At 38.8% G+C, this 19694-nt stretch overlaps 1 protein-coding gene across 4 annotated transcripts in view; it reads right to left on the bottom strand.

Moving 5' to 3' along the window:
* The window catches only part of CEP112 (centrosomal protein 112), a 163625-nt gene that overhangs the window by 140476 nt on the left and 3455 nt on the right, over positions 1-19694 (bottom strand). For all 4 annotated transcript variants that reach the window (XM_030961844.1, XM_030961843.1, XM_030961841.1 and 1 more), the window contains 4 exons: positions 14938-15028; positions 11845-11919; positions 3929-3976; positions 3713-3790 (listed from right to left, as the gene is read on the bottom strand). In XM_030961844.1, the coding sequence (XP_030817704.1) occupies positions 3713-3790; positions 3929-3976; positions 11845-11919; positions 14938-15028 (292 nt within the window). The remainder of the gene's footprint in view (positions 1-3712; positions 3791-3928; positions 3977-11844; positions 11920-14937; positions 15029-19694) is intronic.

Raw genomic sequence — 19694 nt, 5'->3', positions numbered from 1 at the left:
ATATATTTAAACACTTCACTATGGAACAGAGCAATTAAGAGGAAGAAATCAACCCCAGCAGGACAATTCCCACTGATCACCATCTCCTAATTGCAGGGACTCTTATCTTCAAATGTTCTTTCCCTTCTCTTTTCCATGCTAACACCAGCCAGTGTTATTCACTCTCCCTCCCGAGTTTTACAACTTTCTTTCCTCCCTGCATTCCTTTCCCTACATTCTCTGTATGGTCCCTCTTGGGGGAAATCCATATCACAGCCCTCGTGCAATTTGCTCTGTTTCAAGTTATAATCTCCTGCCAGATAAGTGAGAAGCACAGTAAATCTGCTGCTTTCAACACCTTCAATCCAGAGCCCCTTTTAGCCAGACCACGACTTAACTGTATCAGCACAGCAGATTTTATCTTCATGTAAATATATCACTAGATCCCAACACTTCTGGTGCAGTAAAACCATATAAATGGCTTGATGATCTTTATAAACAAAATTTGTGTCATGCAGTAAAAGGGAGTGCTCATTCCCAAAATAAAAGGAGAAAAACAGAAACAAAGATTACAAAGATGAAGGTCCTAAATAGCTTTTTAAAAAGGCTGCATCCTCAAGATAAGGCTTCTTGAATCATAAACCCATAAAACACTCCTCGTTTTTCATCTTACTTCTGGTCCTTGATCCAGGAAGATGCATTTTCAAGGGAAAAAAAACAAACTTCTTTTTCCCATTCTCTGTGTTCTCTGTTATCTTATAGCACCTATCTCATCTCTTCTTTTCCTCATTCCCCAGCCCATGTGAGGTGGAAGCTGTCCCACAGGTGTTCTCCTGAAAACCCAGCCACTGCCTTCCCCACAATTCAAAAGGTCCAATGCATCCTTGAAGATGCATTTTCAGGGAAAAAAAACCTATTCTTTTTCCCATTCTCTATGTTCCCTGTTATCTTCCAGCACCTATCTCATCTGACAAACTGGTGGAAGCTGTCCCAGGGGTGTTCTCCTGAAAACCCAGCCACTGCCTTCCCCACAATTCCTCCTGCCCCCAGCTGCATGACCATTTATTCTGGGCTGCTTTAGTACACAAAAGGCTGGAAAAGTGGCTGCAGTGTCCAAAGGATTTATCACTGGATTCCCAAAAATCAAAACAGAGGAGTGACAGGACTGATAAAGTCAACAAAAACATTGGAAACACTCAATGTTCTCAATTAACCAGACAGATGAAGCTTCACAATTTATTGCATAAAGCACTGAGCTTGCCAGTTTGTCTGAGAAATAAATAAAAGAGCTGGTATACAACTCAGTACAAATTTATACCAGGTATAACCTTCAGCTGAAAAGTGAAAATTATTTCCAATATGCCTCTGATTTGTTTAGACTTCCTTTGTTGAGATAAGATAAATAAATATCTTTGCTTACAAAACAATGAAAAAGAAGGAAATTGAGAAAAAATGCTAAGAATAAATAAGACTGACAAAATGAAAAATTAAGAAGGAGAACTTCTTTAAAGAAACACCAGAATGTCTCAAAGTGATACATCAGATAAACTAGCTGTTTGAGAAAGGTTAAAAGAAATCAGCTTATTAACATAGCTGAATTTATTTTCTCATTCCAGAAGAATTCCCAACCTGTATCTTAGCAATGGCACTGGAATCTGTTTTTCTGAAAAATCACAAATCAGACTTTTCCTTTCCCCCTCCTTTGCCCTGTGGAGCTCTGGGTGACACAGGATGGCCAGAGGTGAAGTTCAAAGGGACATTTTCCCTTTTTATCAAGACAGGCCGATCATCCCATCTGTCGTGCTTTGCTGCCCTGCTGAACAGGGATTTATTCCTGTTGGGTTGCATCTCCCTTGTTTAAACCCACAATTTTTCAGTAATGACCATTTCCCAAACGGTTTCATCCACGTCAGAAGAATTTGGGGAAGAGCTGACTAAAAGCCGCTGCCTGATGACATCGGCGTTCTCGCGGGGCTGTGATGTGGTTATCACTGCTCATGGCCATGTGTTCAGCATTACAGACTCTAAACAGGTGCAGGAATGCTTTATGAACAAAGGTCTAAAGGTTAAAAGCAAAAAACCCCACAGTTATCCTATTTTATGTTCTCCCCTTGTACTACAAAGAGGTTGAAAACAGTTAATGGTTCCCCCGGACCCTTTTGTACAGCACCATTTCTCTGTTAATACATTCACATTCTATAAATGAAAAGGACTTTATTCCTAATTGAGCTTCACAAACAAAATAAGATGAAAACACATTTAAGTTTTCTCGTTAATAGCACACACATGGTGATTGTGAAACACTGTCTGTAACCTTTCCAGTTCAAACCAGCCCACAGTCGAGCACCATTAGCAAAAAGTCCTGGATTTTTTACTGTGTGGCTTAGAGGATTTTTCCACTGAACTAGCAAAGTATTAACTGGCTATTTTATGTAGCTCCTTGGCATGGATTCCTGTTTATTTAATTTGAAAATATTGTTTAAATGACAACACTGTGCTTTCAATTTATTTATTTCTTGGGCTATTTTCACATCTTATGAAACCTTGCCTCATCCTGAGGCACTGGTGGTTTGAACATTGTCAATCCAGAAGAAGAGTCAACAGCAGAGCAGAGAAAGTGAAAGGCGGTGGATTGTGCATTGAGTGAGGCAGCAAGGTAGCACCCAAAGACATTTCATACACATCCTGTTATTAACAGCTGAAGCATCTGCCAACCAGTTTTACCCTCCTCTGTATCTAAAGATGTTTTCTGAATTGTCATAGAACTAACTTTAGGGCATTTCCAATCCATGTGTCCTTACAAGACACCAATGAAATAAAAGAATATTTTCCTGCTTTGCTGATGATGCCCTTTCCTCCCCAACGCAGACATATTTGGGGTACTTTGTGGGTTTGGGTCCTTCTGGATAGTAGGGAACTATGTACATTGTCTCAATTTTCCAAGAGCATATGGCTGAAATCAGAAATTTTGAAGACAAACAGAGCAGAGTGCTGGATTTGGCTTTTTGTTGGTTTTTTTTATGATTGGTTGGTTGGGTTTGGGGTTCTATTAATCATTTTCCTAATGCACCTCGAGTTTCCTTTTCTGCCCATTAATTCACTATCTTTCAAAAAAAGAAATGTGTTAAATAAAATGAGCAGCTTGTGACAAAATGCAGCTTAAAATAAAATTAGCAGCTTGTGACAAAATATCTCGGGCAGTCGACTTCCTTAAAGCATGAAAAAGGTAAAAATGACCACAAAATTTTACTTTTACACATATTCAAAGCAAAATACCATGGTGTGAGAGAATTAGACAGCCAAGCTTGGGCAGTAATCTCAGGAATTCACGAAGTTACAAAGAAGTAAAATAAAACCCCATATGACCAAAAGAGGATTGGAGCTCAATGAAGCAAATACAGAAATAATGTAGATCCTATCAGAAATAAGGTCAAAATCTGCTCAATTTGAAAGGTATATAGAAGGCAAACAAAAGTCCTCACTAAATCAAAGGTTTCACTGCCTCTATTAAAAGGTAATTTGGAAAATTCCTAGAATTCAAACTCTCCACTAAAAATTCTTTCAAAGGACTGGTAAATATGTTCAGAAAGTCTTTTTTACTCCCAAAATAACTGGGAAATCCATGAAGTATTTAATGACAAGCCCTGTCACTTCAGCAAATTTCTCTTCCATGAGATTTTCTGCTACAATAACTTCCTTGTTAATGCCCAATTTCCAAGGAAAAGAATCCTACCTCTTTCTCCTGCATTTGAAGCAGTGCCTGGTGGTACCGAGAGGGGCTGCTCTGCCCACAGTCAATTTTAGGTGTCATCTATTGAAGAAAAAGTTCAAAACAACCAATGAAGTCAAAACCAGTAAATCCAAGTACAATCAATCCTGACCAGTGGTTAAAAATAACATAAGAGGTTTGTTTGCCCTTCTGAAATACCAAGGGAATATAAATACCTACCACAGTCATTGGCACCCGTTTTTCTCGCAGGTATCTGGGGTTTTCTAACTGAAAAACAAGGCAGAGAAAACAATGTCTGATTTAGTCCAAGACATCATAACTAAACCATACTTAGCACAGGAACTGCATCACTCAAAGAATAACAGGTGAGATTTCTACATGCCTTAAATCTTATAGGAATAGGAAATCTTCCTAGAAGATCATTTGGTTGGGAATCTACTCAGCAATTTTGGACCAAAAAATTGCACTTTTTTCCTCCCACCTCCTGTGGTTGTAAAAATTCCATCAATGCATATCATAAAAATATTTGGCAGCTACATACATAGGTTTATGCAAAAGATTTCCAACTTTGTTGGCTAAAATCTCATTGAAATCAGTATAAAGCTACAATACATTTACAGATTGTACTGATTAAAATGTAGTGCTTTTGAAAAATTACAGTTGGGTGCGTTGAAATTATAGCCACACATGTAAGTTATAGAGACAAAACATAAGGAAATAATTCATTAACATGGCTATATAATTAAAACAGCTCTCTTAATCACTATTTTTAAGAACTGGAGACAAAGCATTGTTCCCAACCCACTTCCTCTATCAGACAACTCTATCTTTCTCATTTTCTCAGACAAGGAGGCTCAAACATCACATCACAGAGAAAGCAGAATGCCCAAAAAAAGCTTTCAAGGGTATAATCTTGTAAAATGTGGCAGTGAGATCTGGAATATGAATGAGATTGCAATACACATTAAAAAAAAAAAAAAAGTTGTAGGATTAGGTTGATCTACGAGGCATGGCAAACATATCAAATGCTTGCACTTTCTGCAGTAGCATGAAATAAATTTGTGTGTTGAATTTATCAGTGGAAAAGAGGCTTAATCCCTCTGAAATTTCAGTTTGATACAGTATTATTCATTTCCTGTCCCAAAAGGTGATGTAGGATTGCAGTGTGGCGTTGAGTTGTCATACTTCACCCAGAAGTCGCTGCAGATACTCACACTTAACACATACCTTCAATTTCAATGAATGATGTTATCCAAAATTTTAATACATTAGCTGAAAGCATCAGGAAACCAATAATTTAACAATATTTACTATCAGGGGGTTTACTAAAACAGTTACACCCAACTTTCCTTCACACAAAGTATCCTGTGTTGGCAGTTAAATCCATGGGCAGCCACCAGGGAATGAATCCTGGATGCACCCACTGCCACAAAAAAGAGGAATTCTGGACACAGAAGAGACTGTGAGGAGAGGAATACAGGAGTGGGATCAGCCTGGAGCACCAACCACAGGAGATCCAGTGAGGGGAAGGAAAAGCAAATCAAGAAAGAGGGAAATAAAAGGTACAGAAATTCCAAACGGGAAAAATTTTGGAGGATTTTCTTTGTCCGACACATTTGTACCTGAAATAGGATTTTCCACCTCCATTTTACTGGTATTCTATTCCTCCTCCCACCTCAATTTGGCCACTTCCCCGTCCAGCCCACACTCCTGATCATGCCCAGGGCTGAAGGTGTTCACCAGAAGCTCAAGGCACTCCCCAGCTTGGCATCAGTGGCAGCAGTGGAAGCCTTGACCAGTATCTGGTGGAATCTGGAGAAGACTGCAGAGCCACATTTCAAAGGCTTCATGATTCCCCAAAACCCTGTCTGTCATGCAGAATCACCCTTTACTTTGGCTTTTTTAAGCCAAAGTAATATAAAAATTGTTGTAAATATTTACAATTAATTAAAATCCTTTATCTGCCCATGGCATTCAGCTGTTTGCAGCCTTCACTTCAAAACCATCTGAAAAGCTAAGGTACATCCTACTTGTTTATGGGAAAGAAGGAAAATGTGTCTCTAATACTTTGTAGGGCCCAAGTCTTGCATTTTTTGATTTTGTAACAGCAGCCATATGTGCTTTGAAGTTAAATGTTCCCACTTTGTTACTTGTTGTGGATTATATCCACTTAAACTGATCTGTAAACATTTAATGCCTCAACATTCATTCTTTTCATGCTGGTCTTCTGCAAAACTTCTTGTTCTCCAAATTAAACCACATTAAAGAGGGAATATCACAATAAAGAATGCCCCCAAAAAAGAAAAAAAAAAGTCTGTATTTACGAGAAACATGCAAATTTAAAAATAATAAGCAAAAGGTCAAAGACAAGCCAAAATACATATGTATGAAACTGAAGGACTGCCATGAGAAGAGCAGTAAATCACATGCTTTTTTAAGAGTATGAACCAAATAAATGTCATCATGAAAGACATCTTCATTTGAACTAGAACTGAACTCTAATTTGTAAATACCACTTCTTAACAGAAATGGTATTTTGAATGTCTTTGTAGAAAAGATTTTGGATTCCCCTGCTCTATTAGGCAGTCTGACAAGAAATCATGTTTCAATTTGTGAGGAGTGCAATGGTCACCTTCTCTTTCTCCAAAACCAGAGCTGTGAAGGTGTTGGGTGAAGAGATCCCCATGAAGAAAAGATAACAGAGATAATCTACTTTATTAAAATGTATATTTTTTCTTAAATTGAAAAAAAGTATTGCAGAAACTTACATAAAAATAAAATTCCAAAACTGCATTTCAGGCAAATTAGCCATAATTTTTAAGTTCAGTATTTTCAATTTCTATTTTTTTTAACACCTAAAGCAGTCAAAACTAAACATTTATGAATTATACAATTTTAAAGCTATCAATGCAAGTAATGAGTGAAGTTGGAATGCTTCACTCAAAGCATTGACAAAAGTTGAAATGCTTTCCCCCAAAAGCAAGGACAGTGCAGGAAAAGCACAAATCTGAGCTTTAAGTACTTCCACAAGTCTCATCCTCATCAATTACATTCCATCCCTCAGGCTGAAAATATGGTCCAGTGCAGAAATTCCCACCAAAGCTTTGCTCTTTTGCTCAGTAAATACCGCAACAATGACAACACTGAAGTCATGGTTCCAAACTACCCTTCCAAAGCCCCATTCCACTCTTTGGAAGAAGTTTCTCCAGGGATGGGTATCTCCAATAATGCCCAACTTCAGCCTGTGTCAGTCCACTCACAGAATATTGTAAGGATTCAGGGAATAAAACCTCCCCACTTGCATCTGCAGGCTCATTGCAAATTCCCCCCTAAGGTTCATCAAAGACAAAATGGGATTGTTTTCAAAACAAGGATGGTAAAAACACACATGAAAGAGTTAAGAACACTTAAGACTTTGAAATGGTAAACAGCTAAACTGAACCTTGCCCTAAATTCTTACTTTAATCTACCAAACCCAGCCAGCCAGCATGTTCCCTACAGAAATAACTGCTGAGTAGCTTCAGGAAATTTGAGTAAGGACATTCTTATCTAACATCATAATTTGTAGGGAAGTTCACTTTAATGCTGCTGTTGCAGTCTTAGTGGAAGGACATTAAAGCACATGAAGGCTGTTTGTCAGCATGGAAGTTGAATTTATTTTTTGAAGTCTCAACACCACTTGGAGTTCACTGTGGGAAAGTTTTCCCAGCACTGCTGCCCTCCAAGGCCACAACATATACAGTAGGTATGTTTATAGTAAGCAGCCAGACTGAGAAACCAAACAAAAGATAATCAAATGGCTTGTGCAGAAACGGTTGAGCTTAACTAGACTGGAAAGACACGGGCAGATGTGAGCCAAGCACACAGAGCAGGCACAGCATCCACTGCTGCTGCAGCTTCCCAGGAATTCCCAGTACTCCATCACTTAACCCTGTGTTAGAACACTTGGCTCCAAGGAAGGAAAGGAACACAGCCACCAACCAGGGAATTTCTTTGGTCTCAGACTTCTCAAGCCTTTCCTAGGAAATCACATTTCCCAGGATAAGTTCTTTTGGGCAAGACTGAGCATTCAGTCAGCCCCACGTCACTTCTGGGAAAAGCGGAAGAGTTAATGTAGTCATGATATTTTCTGAAAAATCCTTTCCTTAGGATTTTTTCTCCTGAGAAGCTGAGAGCCTCAGGAACAAAATGTAAACATTGGTTATCTGCTGCTGTGGAATGCAACAAGTGGATCTGTGATTGGTCTCATGTGGTTGTTTCTAATTAATGGCCATCACAGTGAGCTGGCTCAGACTCTCTGTCCAAGACACAAACCTTTGTTATTCACGCCTTCTTTTTCTATTCTTAGCTAGCCTTCTGATGAAATCCTTTCTTCTATTCTTTTAGTATAGTTTTAATGTAATATATATCATAAAATAATAAATCAAGCCTTCTGAAACATGGAGTCAGATCCTCGTCTCTTCTCTCATCCTCAGACCCCTGCAAACACCGTCACAGAGTTAATTCTTGTCCTGGCTGAATTCCAGTGATGAAAAATCTTGTGCTCCCTGATTAAAAAGCCCTTTGCTGTTTCCCCAGGGTGCAATCTCTTTGTGTGCTCTCCACCTAAAATGATGTGCTGAATTTCCTGGGATGTTTGAAAGAGATGCTTTGTCACCCCTAAAACTGGCTACAGTTTGGTCACAAATGAAACTGCATCACAGGCATCATGAAAGAGAGAGAAAGACAGGTGAGGGAAGAATTTGCATGGGTTTGAATTCATTGCTGTTACTTTAAATTTTTTATCCAAAAATTATGTTTGTCTACAATCCAAAAAGCTCAGCTAAAGAGGAAAAAAAAGGAAAAAAAGGCAGTTTAATTGCATTATCCAACAAGGTTCTTTTCCTGACACTTCACATCTCTCACAATATTTAATTATTTCTGAGACACAAATAGGAGATAGTCACCTTCCCTTCAGTTATGAAGTGCACTAGAGCTGCAATATTATGCAGAAATTTATGGACAGCTGTTGATGAAATAAGACCACAGAATCACAGAAAAGTCTGGGCTGGAAGAGACCTTAAAGTTCTTCTCATTCCCCTAGCCCAGGTTACTTTTATTATATTTCAGGGTGACTGAAGAATGCCAAAAAGTTCAAAGTAACAACATGACCAGAGATTACTGGTATTTATTTGTCTCAGCTCCTGGTTCTGTAACTTTTCCCTTCAAACAGGCACACAAAAGGATTTCTGCTTTTCTACATTGCAAATGCACCTTCAAGGCATGAACACCTGATAAAGGACAGTGCCCACATCAGTTTAGATACGAGTCAATACAGACTACAGGCTAAGAAAAACACATTTTATAATATATGTAAAATGAGTGTAAATTAGTATTCCATGTATGAAAGGCAAATTTATCACAATCAAAACTCAACTTTTTTTTTTTTCAAACATTTACTCATGCCTGATTAGAATCTAAAGAACTTGAATCATAGTGTTTGATAGGGATAATCAGGAATGCTACAAGGAAAAGGGGAAAATTCTTTTATTATTCACAAAAAGTAACAATATCAGCAAAGTAACACAACAGATTTACTTCTCCTGTAGAAAATATTATTATTAAGAACAAATATCTGAAGACCTCCAGATTTGACCTCTCAGCTTAGTAGAAAACTCATAAAAGCATTTCCCAAAACTTTCCACAGTGTTTTTAATATTAAAAAAAAAATCTCAATCACTGATGTGGGTATATCATAAAAACTGAAAACACATCCAGAATGTGACCTTAAAAATACAAGAACTTTGAAGAAGAGGAAATTTAAAATATATTAAAGAAGGAGCAGGCTGAAAGATAACAGTAAAAAATAAATTAACAATTTATAACTGGTCATTTCAACCCCAAGCTGGAGCAGTGAAGGCTCAGCAGCACCTCACAGCTGGAAGACACCAGGGTTGTCTCACCAATGTGTGTACCTAGCTGGGTATTTGCAGATCCTTGGGTAAAAACATGGTCTGCATATAAACTTGCCTAAAATACTCACAGCTTCCTAAATTTACACGAATTCTTACTGAGAAAAATCCTTGGCTAACCAAAAAACCCAAGGAAAGTTTCAAAAGCTTTTCAAAACAACTCTTCTTTAGCCCAGGCAGCTCAAACTGAAAGCCATTCTGTATCTCCTTTCCCATCTTCCCCCACTACTGAAGTATTTTTTGGGTCAAGGGTCTCCTGTATCTCAGGTGGGATCACTGTAAATTAAGTTTCTCAAACGGTTTGCAGCTGGCAGTAGCAATTAAAGGACAGCAAGATGCTCCCATGGCAATTTAAATGCTTGCAAATAACAGCAGCCACATCTGACACTCAAACCTTACAGATTCCAAGGGATCATTTAGTGGGTTTTTTTTTTATTTTTAGCAGTGACATATTCTTTAAGTGTGACACTCCACTTAAAACTTCCTGACCCTTTCAGAAGCCACTGGAGGCCGTGATCCACAGCAGGGAAATGCTGTTCAGCACAACCCCTCACAGACCTCTCCTTTACAGCCTCCAATCCCCTTTGTCAGGTAACTCCCAACAAGTCTTTTCAGGCAATCAAAGTCTCTCATGAGCGACTTCTTTAATTACCATCCCTGGAGAGGAGACTTGAAAAACTGATTTATGTGCCACGGTAGCCAATTTGTTATCCAAGGGAGCTCCTGTATCAGCACAGGATCATCACACTTTAATAACCAGCCATTATCAGCACAACATGATTGCAAACTGGAATTTCAATTAGGGAAAGAAATAAAATACAAATAAAATGACAGAGATAAGAGATAAGCAGGCAGGCAGATTGACACTGATATAAAAATGCAGGATATAAAGAGATCCTTTGTCAGCATCAGTTGGTGTAATTTGTAAAATGGCCATGAGCAAGTTTTCCCCCTAAAGCAGCTTTAAAAGCTTAAGGTATTACAGCTTTCTGCTCATATTTTCAATGGATAAATACAGCCCAAATATTCAAAATCTGCAAGTGATTGCACCTTTGTTTCAGGCACCTGCACAATGCTGACACTTTCACCCATCTCCACCCTCAGCTTGGAAAAAGCCAGAGAAACACCAAGAAGGCCAGAAAACCATTAATATTCTCTGTTCTCATTTCTATTGCACTGAAGAGAACTTGGCCATCCATGAAAAACCTGGAGTGTAATAGGCAAGATTTTTAAATGCTGTCATATCCCTCTGGACTGACAATAGTGCAGGAAGAATAAGGATCATTTGGCAGCTGATTAAAATGACAACATGAAAATACGTGATTATTTTTCAAAAAACAAGGCTGAACTATTTCATTAAACTCTCATCACTCTTAACTTTGGCTGCAACTCTGTGAGCTTTCAACCTATGAGAATAAGCCAAAATAAGGAAGAAAAGAAGAAACCTCCCTGTTAAAATCAAAGTGATCTTAACAAAACTGAATTGCTGTAAGGATATTAATTCCAATGAAAGAGGTTAAAGATTTGGTGGTACAAGTGAGAGGGTTACAAAAAAGACAAAATAACACAAAAGAAAAAATACATTAAAATACATCTAAAAAGAAGAGGTGCTTCATTGTCTCTTTAGAACTATCGTGGACTAATACCACAGAAAATACAACCAAGGGAATAAAGTCTTATAAGAGTAGTAAGTTTGAATTATTAAAAGGGAACAAAAGAGGTGAATACACCAAAAAGCCTCCTGAACACTTTCAAAAGGAGGTACACTGACCAAAAAAAACTGAGTTGTATAATGGCTTTCAAGTTCTGTATTGGTTAAAAAAATAAACACAGAAAGCCAAACCCTTCTTTCATTTATACAAGTATAAATAAAAAATAATATTGCAGAGTCATCAAGAATTAGTCTGAATTTCTACCAGAGTAAGACTCTTGGTTTTGACCAGCAGCCATTATTTGGCCTGATTTATGAGTAACCATATTAAATGTGTAAAAATTATTATTACTTAAAATTTCAATGTTTTCTTCTCATACATTCATAAATAATCTTTCCAAGCCTTAGCAATTCATTTCTAAAAGACTGATTCCCACACAAAGTTTTGCTGGCTAAGCTCAGAAAGCAAACTACACTACTGAGAAGTTCCCACTGCAAGTTAATAAATAAGTAAAGTACTCAGTTTCTTTTACCCCAAGATTCCAACTATTGAGCCGTGCTTCGAGGTCATCATCATCAATTGAAAACTTTCTTTTGTGTTGATCATCCTGGAACATAAAAAAAGCCAAGGAAAATATCAGAATTGTTGGCAATTAATTTTTTAATTTAAAATTAAACTTCTCATTGACTTGGCCATAGCTACACTGCACTTCCTAATAGTGTCACAATACTTCTGACAGCTTGCACCTAAACAGCTCAGTTTCCAGAGGATACTGCTGAGAAAGCAGCTCAGAGGACAAATTAGCCTGGCTCTCCACTTTAATGTTCTTCTTTATTTATTTCCAAAGCAATGGTCTCCTTTACAGAGGGTGAAATTACTAAAAAAACCCAGAATATTCCATTTTCAGGCATCTATTCATCTCCACAGTGCCTTTTCTGGGGCTAATGCAGAATTCAGAGATCACCTGATCAGCCTCCAAATAAAAAGGCCGATTTAGAAATGGAAGGAACCCAAGGCAGGGATGGTTATCAAAGCAGAGGACAGAGCAGCTGCTGCCCAGCTCCAGGCTCTTCCCTGATTTCCAGCACCCAGCCAGGGCTGGGTTATTGCTGCTGCAGGACATACCAGGGAATTGCCTCTCAGAAGAAAAGTTTTTCCTGTGGGATAACAACAACTACCAACATTTAATGGATCAAATGGGGAAAGCTGGTACAGAACATTTTCCTTGGCCCAGGTATTTAGAAAGCAACACTGAAGCCTGAATTACTTTGTCTCATTTGTGTATGGCCTGTCAGCACCTTTTCTTTAAATCTCATTTGTCAAAAGCATCCAGTGGCCAGAGCCTGGGCTGCTGTTAATCAACACTTGCTGGAGGCCTGAGCCATGCCAGAACATCTGTGAAACCCCAGAACATCCCTGACAATAGAACAAGGTATTGTTTGCTCCAGCCAGCCAAACATTATCAAATTGGCAAAGCAAGAGAGGATTGGTTCACTTAAAGGCCCTTTTAGAGCTGTAATCACAGGAGAATCCAGTACATGGAGCTGAAGAACAACGAAGTGCAGTGATTTGTCCAACATTGACCTGGAAGCTGCAGCAGAGCCAGCAATAACAGCAAAAAAATTATTAAAAATAAACAAACCAAAGCAGCAAAACTCCCTTACAAAACTTTAAGGCCCCAAATCCAGGTTTCAAGTGAAGAATATAATTTTTTTTACAATAACTCTTCCATAAGGAATATTTCCTGAAGTAAAATAAACGGGAAACCAATAAGGAGACGTGTAGTAAAGCCAGCATGTGGTTTTATTTTTAATGATGGCATTTCTGTATTTAAATTCCATTTGTATACATACAATCAACACACACATAAATACATTCCCAGCAATCAGAGCCTAGAGTACAGACACTGATTTCTGCCCAATGAGCACCTGTAACCTGCCCTGATAAACCATCCCCTTGCTAATCCTCTATTCCAGATGCACAGCAGAACACAAATTTCCTCAGAAAGGAGCTTCCAGTTTATCCTATTTGCACTTCATGTCCTCATAAATCCTCAACTGTGCCCAGCTGCAATCCTTCTAAACTATTCCTGTGATAGAATCAAAAATGAAGCGTGGGCAGAGCTGGAGGAACAAACAGGAAATTCAATGTTCACAGAGGGGTGAGGGCTGCTCTAGGTGTGGTGAAGGACACTGCAAGGCCACAGAGCACATTTTAGAAGGTAAACAGCACATTTCTTGGTATCACACATTTGTCAGGAGTACTTGTCAGTGCAAAGCTTGCAATTATATAAACAACATCATTGCATATGTTGGACTAAAAGGGTTTCAGACAAAGCCTGTTCAATGCCCTTTCATCAGTCCAAATGCTCCTTGTGGAAAGTCTGATGAAACAAACTGTCCAAAATTCACTCTTTCAGAGGTCAGCCATCACTGAACAGAGCCAGAGGCATCTCTGCAGCTTTCTTTAATCTCTTATTGCAAAATACAAGATGATGTCAATGCAGGCACGTTGCCAAGCCCGGGGAAAACATGCAGCAGACACTGAACACACAATACTAAACAGAGGTCAAGCATTAGGATGAACTCAGCATCCTACAAGAAATTCTTTTCCCCTGCACTGCAGAGGACAGATTTTGATGAGCTTTAGTCCTCCCTTGTTGGAACCCTGGTTACTGAGAATTTGAGATTTTCTGTGCTGCCAGGCACTGACCCCCAAGAGAACACTGCACTGACCTGAGGCTGTGGAGAAGCTTCCAAAATGGAATGACAGAACTGGGATTGTGGGTGTGGAGTTTGAATAGAAGTGTGTGATATCACAGGGTGGGAAACTCAGAGTTTAAGGGTTTAGAATATAGTAATATATATATAAAGAAAGATGGAGGTTTTAGGGTGGAGGCTGGTCCTTCTTCTCCACCTTCTTCTCCATGGGCTTGGGTTGGAACCCTGGTTACTGAGAATTTCAGACTTTCTGTGCTGCCAGGCACTGACCCCCAAGTGAACATTGCACTGACCTGAGGCTGTGGAGAAACCTCCAAAATGGAATGATAGAACTGGGATTGTGGGTGTGGAGTTTGAATAGAAGTGTGTGATATCACAGGGTGGAAAACTCAGAGTTTAAGGGTTTAGGATACAGACATATATACAGGAAGATGGAGGTTTTATGGCAGAGGCTGCTCCTTCTTCACCTTCTTCTCCATGGGTTTGGGTGGTTTTGTGTAATTGGATAAAAATCCACATTACAGAGCATGGGGGGTTGGTTATTGGGTTAAAAGTAAAAATAATTTAGGTGTCATTTCTTAACTGGACAATCTATCCTTATAGAAAGAGAGATGGGGCTCCATTTTTAGTTTGTTAGAGTGACATGCTGTAGAACTCAGGGTTTGTGACATAGATAAGAATTAATAAACATCTGAGTCCCAACAAGAAACACCCTGTAGCACATTTAATCCTGACCCTGGCAAAAAGCAGAAAAAAGCTCGACACTCCCTATCACTCCCTCCCAAATGTCTGCACCTTTACCCAGGGATCACGACCCACACAGCTGGAAACAACAGCTTTACAGGGATATATAAAAGCAACTCAGGGAAAGCAGAGCTTTAGGACAAAAAGGAGAAGCATCTTACAGACAGTGACGTGCCTAGGTCATCTTCATCTGTCCGGCGAGGAGAGCTCAGACAACGGGATATTACTGATGGCTTCTCACTGAGTCTTTCCCTGTTAGTAATGACAGGAGGAAGCAGAAAGAGAGGAATTCATTTTCAGCAACTTGTGGCACACAAAGGATGTTAATCACAGAATAGAATTGGGTAAAATATATACAAGAAAATAAATGTCAAGATGGAAAGATCGAAAAAAGAAAAAGGAGAAAAAAGAGAAAAATTTCATGTTAAAGGCAAACAAAAGCCTTAAGTGTTCCATTAAGAAAACACCACCATAAAACCCCACACCAAAAACCCCACTAGAAACATTGTGTACATGACAGTACATTAAAAAGTGTTCTTTTCTTTTACTACATGACCCTACATCTCCCAAAGGATTTTAGCATAAATCCAAGCTAAGGAGAAGGCTGATCTAGGAGAATGTTTTTGAAACAATATTACTAAGAATATGAAACAACAAGATGGAGTCCAGTGACTCAGAGAAGAAAAAGGAATTAAGGTGATGGTTGATTGCACCATAGGGGAGACTTTTAAGATCAAAAAATAGGTTAGAACAAGGTAAATGATCCTGTAACACACAAAGGGCAGGAATGGCACACACAGCTCTGTACAAAGGCAGTGGCTTGAAAGGCCAAGGTGGAAAGGAACAAGTCCCAAAGATTGTCTTGGTTTCATTTCATCTCTGTTTTATGGACTAAACTGGAATTTATGGGAGATGATGAAGAAATGCCCACAAGACAGGACACAAGCACAGCATGACCAAGTGCTCTGTCCAGCAGAGAGAATTTCTGGAAAAGCTTTTGCTGTAAATAAAATACTTGGGCAAAGGGAAATGCAGATCAGCAGTCAGGTGAAGAGAATTGTCACTGATGCATCTGGTCACTGACATTTCTCAGCCATAGAGCAGGGGGAAAAAGAACAAAACAAAGTAGAAGTTCTAAGCATTTATTAGATGGGTTGATACAGCAAAAGATCCAAAACAGTAGTGAAACACCCTTCAGCACATACTCCACTGTCAGATCCACAGGTATTAAGGTAATTAAAAACTGCTGTTGGTCCCTTCACCTTCCTAGGACTGGCCATATTATATTAAAGTCAAATCAGACCATTGAATACCTCCCTTCCTTTCCATCTGGCAGCAAATGAGATGGCTGCTATGCCAAAAAGACACTGAGATGAATGAAGTGTTTATGAACAGAACAACAACTGTTGGATGTACAATATAAACCAGTCACTTCTAGAGAGACAAACACAAAGTTTGCACAAAGCACAGGGCCCCAGCTTTCATCAGAACAGCAGGGAACAGAGAAATGCAACAACTGGGAGCCTACCTTCCCTTCCAGCACCAATAAATCCCATATAAACAGCATGTATGGATGCACAATAACAATTACAATGCAGTAAATAGTTTAGATAAGCAAAGTCTTAGGGGTAAAAAAGATCAAAAGGAATATGATAACACAATGACTGCCTCTTGCATTTCTTACCAAGATTTCATTTGACACAAAATTACCTTTAATTAAAGGGAGATAAATCTTTGCCTGTGAGTAAATCTGCCCTTTCATCAGATTTCCTTTCTGAGTAATACTCAGGTTACCTAACAACACAATAAAGTTCCAATTGTTAAAATGAGAGAAAACAGAATTCATGCCCTCGTCATCCAGGAATATCAACAAATACACAAGACAACCCAGGCTACCTGTAATATTTGCAAATTCACCAAAGAGAGGACAACAGCCTAGATGCATTCTTAGTTCTGTACTTGCTCTTTTGAAGAGGAACTGAAAAGGAAGCTCCTTTACTTGACTGTACAACCAGAATTCGAAATCATTGTTAAGGATGAACACAATTTTGCTCATATCCTGTATGTACCACCTGTCCACTACTTTTTCCAGCCTCCTGCTAAGACAAGTCAGGCTCCAAAAAGCACAAGATTAATTCTTTTTCCTCCCACTGCAGGTGAGTGGAGGATGAGCAGAGTTTTGACATCAACCTGTGACCTCCTGCTGCAGCCCAAGCAGGGAGCTGGCATGGGAGGAGGCAGCAATTTGCTGCTAATAAAGGAGATTAGTAAATATTCCTTCTAGGAACAAAGAGAGGGAAATTCACTGATTCTTCCTGGTCCAGCATGACTACACACTAACCTTTAACAATGTTTTCAGGCACACTCTAGAAACATAGAGTAGAATTTTCCTACAGGGTCAGAAAGCCCAGGTTTCTGTTCAAACCAATCTAAACATTTCTCAAACCAACCCTCTCACATTTCAAAATAAAGCTGCACCTTTCCAGTCCCAGCAGGTTGGATTTATTCATCAACAGCCCAGTTTGCAAGAAAGGTTTGTATATCTAAGGCTTTTATTTAGGCAGAAAAACAACTTCATATGGAAAAGTCAAAATTGTCCAACACAGAATTATCTGTATTGCAAGATAAAAATCACTATGAAAAGAATTTCTGTTTGTTTGGGTCTTTGAAAGGAGAGAATCTTGAGATAAAGAACATCAAGGAGTTACTCAAACATGTCTCACTGACATTATCTATTTTGCCCTGAGAAAATGTTGTAGGAACTGAGTCATGGCTGGAAGGCAAAATTTTCATCCAACTACACAAATTCCATGCCCAGGGATGCAGTTTGACAGTGCACAGAGGAGGGAGACAAATACAGTGGAACTCGGTCACCATCTGCTGGCTCTCCCTACAAACTGCACAACCACAAATATTTAATATATTACAATTTTACCTGCAGTGATTGCTCATTCAAAATTGTAAATACAAAGAAAACCAGGATCTATATGTTGGATATAGGTAATATCTTAACATGGTCATATTTAAGTAAATATTAAATATGTAAATATTTTGTATTTTTCAAAACACAACAGCTGAAATATTGACTTTCACTATTTTTCTGCAAAACTTGCAAGAAAATTAAGTTTCTTATTGCAGTGAAGATTAATTTATGTAATCTACAGAACTATCACAATTTTCCAACACAAATTCAGATTTCCTTAGACACAGCCCCACTCTTGGTCCAAGCATCCACTGGCAGAGCTGTGCATATACACCTGATTTTGAATTCCTTTAAACCAGTAACATTATTCAATTACATTTACTGGCATCTCCTGGCATGGAATGATTTGCAATCCAGGAATAATTTGCAATTCAGGCCTCCAGAGAACTCAGCAGAGTCTTGGGAACCACTCTGATCACCAGTGTAGGCATTGCTTCATTGCCACAGGATAGAAGGGGAAAAGCGAAATAAAGCTTCACTACACCAAAAATAACTTTGGGAACTTTGCCAGGCCAAGCTGAATCTTAGGTTCAGACACAAAGTGGGAAAAGATATCAAATTCCCAGTATTCCACTATAAACCAGGTAGAAAAAACTATGGCAAAAAAGGGAGGGAATAGGTGGAACTGCACCTCAGCTTTCATCCAGCAGGGACCAGCCCCAGTGGGATGAGGAGGGAGGAATGAATATACAAATCCCACCCCAGCTGACAGCACAAGTCAGGAATTCAGTGTAATTAGGTGTATTTTTACATCACAAATGTGGCCTTGTAGAGATTTCAGTGGGCTAAATTTGGCCTAACAGAGGAGAGTTGTGCTCATATTATTTTATTGCTTCTCACACCCAGAGTGATACTTGGACTTGATGCTGCTCCCAGGGACTGACAGAACCTGGTCAGACCCAGGCCAGGGATCCTGACATGGCACAACAGTAACAGAAGTTCTTCCAAGGTCTCAAAAAACATTTCTAAAACATGATACAGTCCTTGTTTTCATAATGTCACATCTATTTTTTTTTAATTCAGGGTATCTGAACAGCTCCTCCTAACAATTTTCTATATCTATCTGAAACTAAACTTGGAAATGTGTTTCTAACACAATGAAACAAAACCAGAATCATTCCCTTTCCAGTGAATTCTCTGTATCACCAAGCCCAAATCAGTAATATCATAACTCAGCTGGAAATTCTCCATTGTCTGCCTCTGGTTCTTAAACCACAAGTCTGTTATCAAAACCACAGGTTCTTATCAGAGCACGAATGCAATCAACCAGAAGAGCCCCTAATCCTCAAGAAAAGGAGGTACAGAGACCTCAGAGATAACTTTTTAAATGATTGTCAGAATTACACACATTTAATGGATACAGAACAGTTCAATGATACTCAATGTGATTTAACTTGCAAGTCTCCATCTGTCACTTAGCCAAATCACTGCTGGAAAACTAAAAACATGGTTGAAAAATGATGATAAACAGCATAAACATCAGTGTGCCTACAAGAGAACAGCTCATGGTGGCCACTTATGAAAGATGTAAGTGAAGACATGAAAAAAGAATGATACTTCTGAAACTAAACTTGAAAATGTATTTCTAACACAATGAAATGAAAGCAGAAGTAGAGCAAACATTCACTTCCTCTTGTACAGTACCTACTGGGCTTTGACTAATATTCACTCCATGTCTAAGAGTGCTTCCTTCACCAAGGATTTCAGAGAGGTTAAACATTAATGAGACTTTAGAAGGGGCAATCAAGAGGAAATTCCATCCATGACTGAAATGAAGACACATAAAGAAAAAAAGGAACACAGATCTTGACAATCAGCACAAAGTTGCACTGTGTAAGAAAATCCAGAAAGTAAATACTTAAGAACAGTAGATTAAACTGAAATTTACCTAAGATTCCCACAAATTAGGACAGAATAGAGCTGAAGTGTTCCAAG

Source organism: Camarhynchus parvulus, chromosome 18, assembly GCF_901933205.1.
Source record: "Camarhynchus parvulus chromosome 18, STF_HiC, whole genome shotgun sequence".
NCBI classification, from domain to species: Eukaryota; Metazoa; Chordata; class Aves; order Passeriformes; family Thraupidae; genus Camarhynchus; species Camarhynchus parvulus.
Note: the sequence above shows the minus strand (reverse complement) of the source record. Positions and strands in the feature narration are given on the sequence as shown.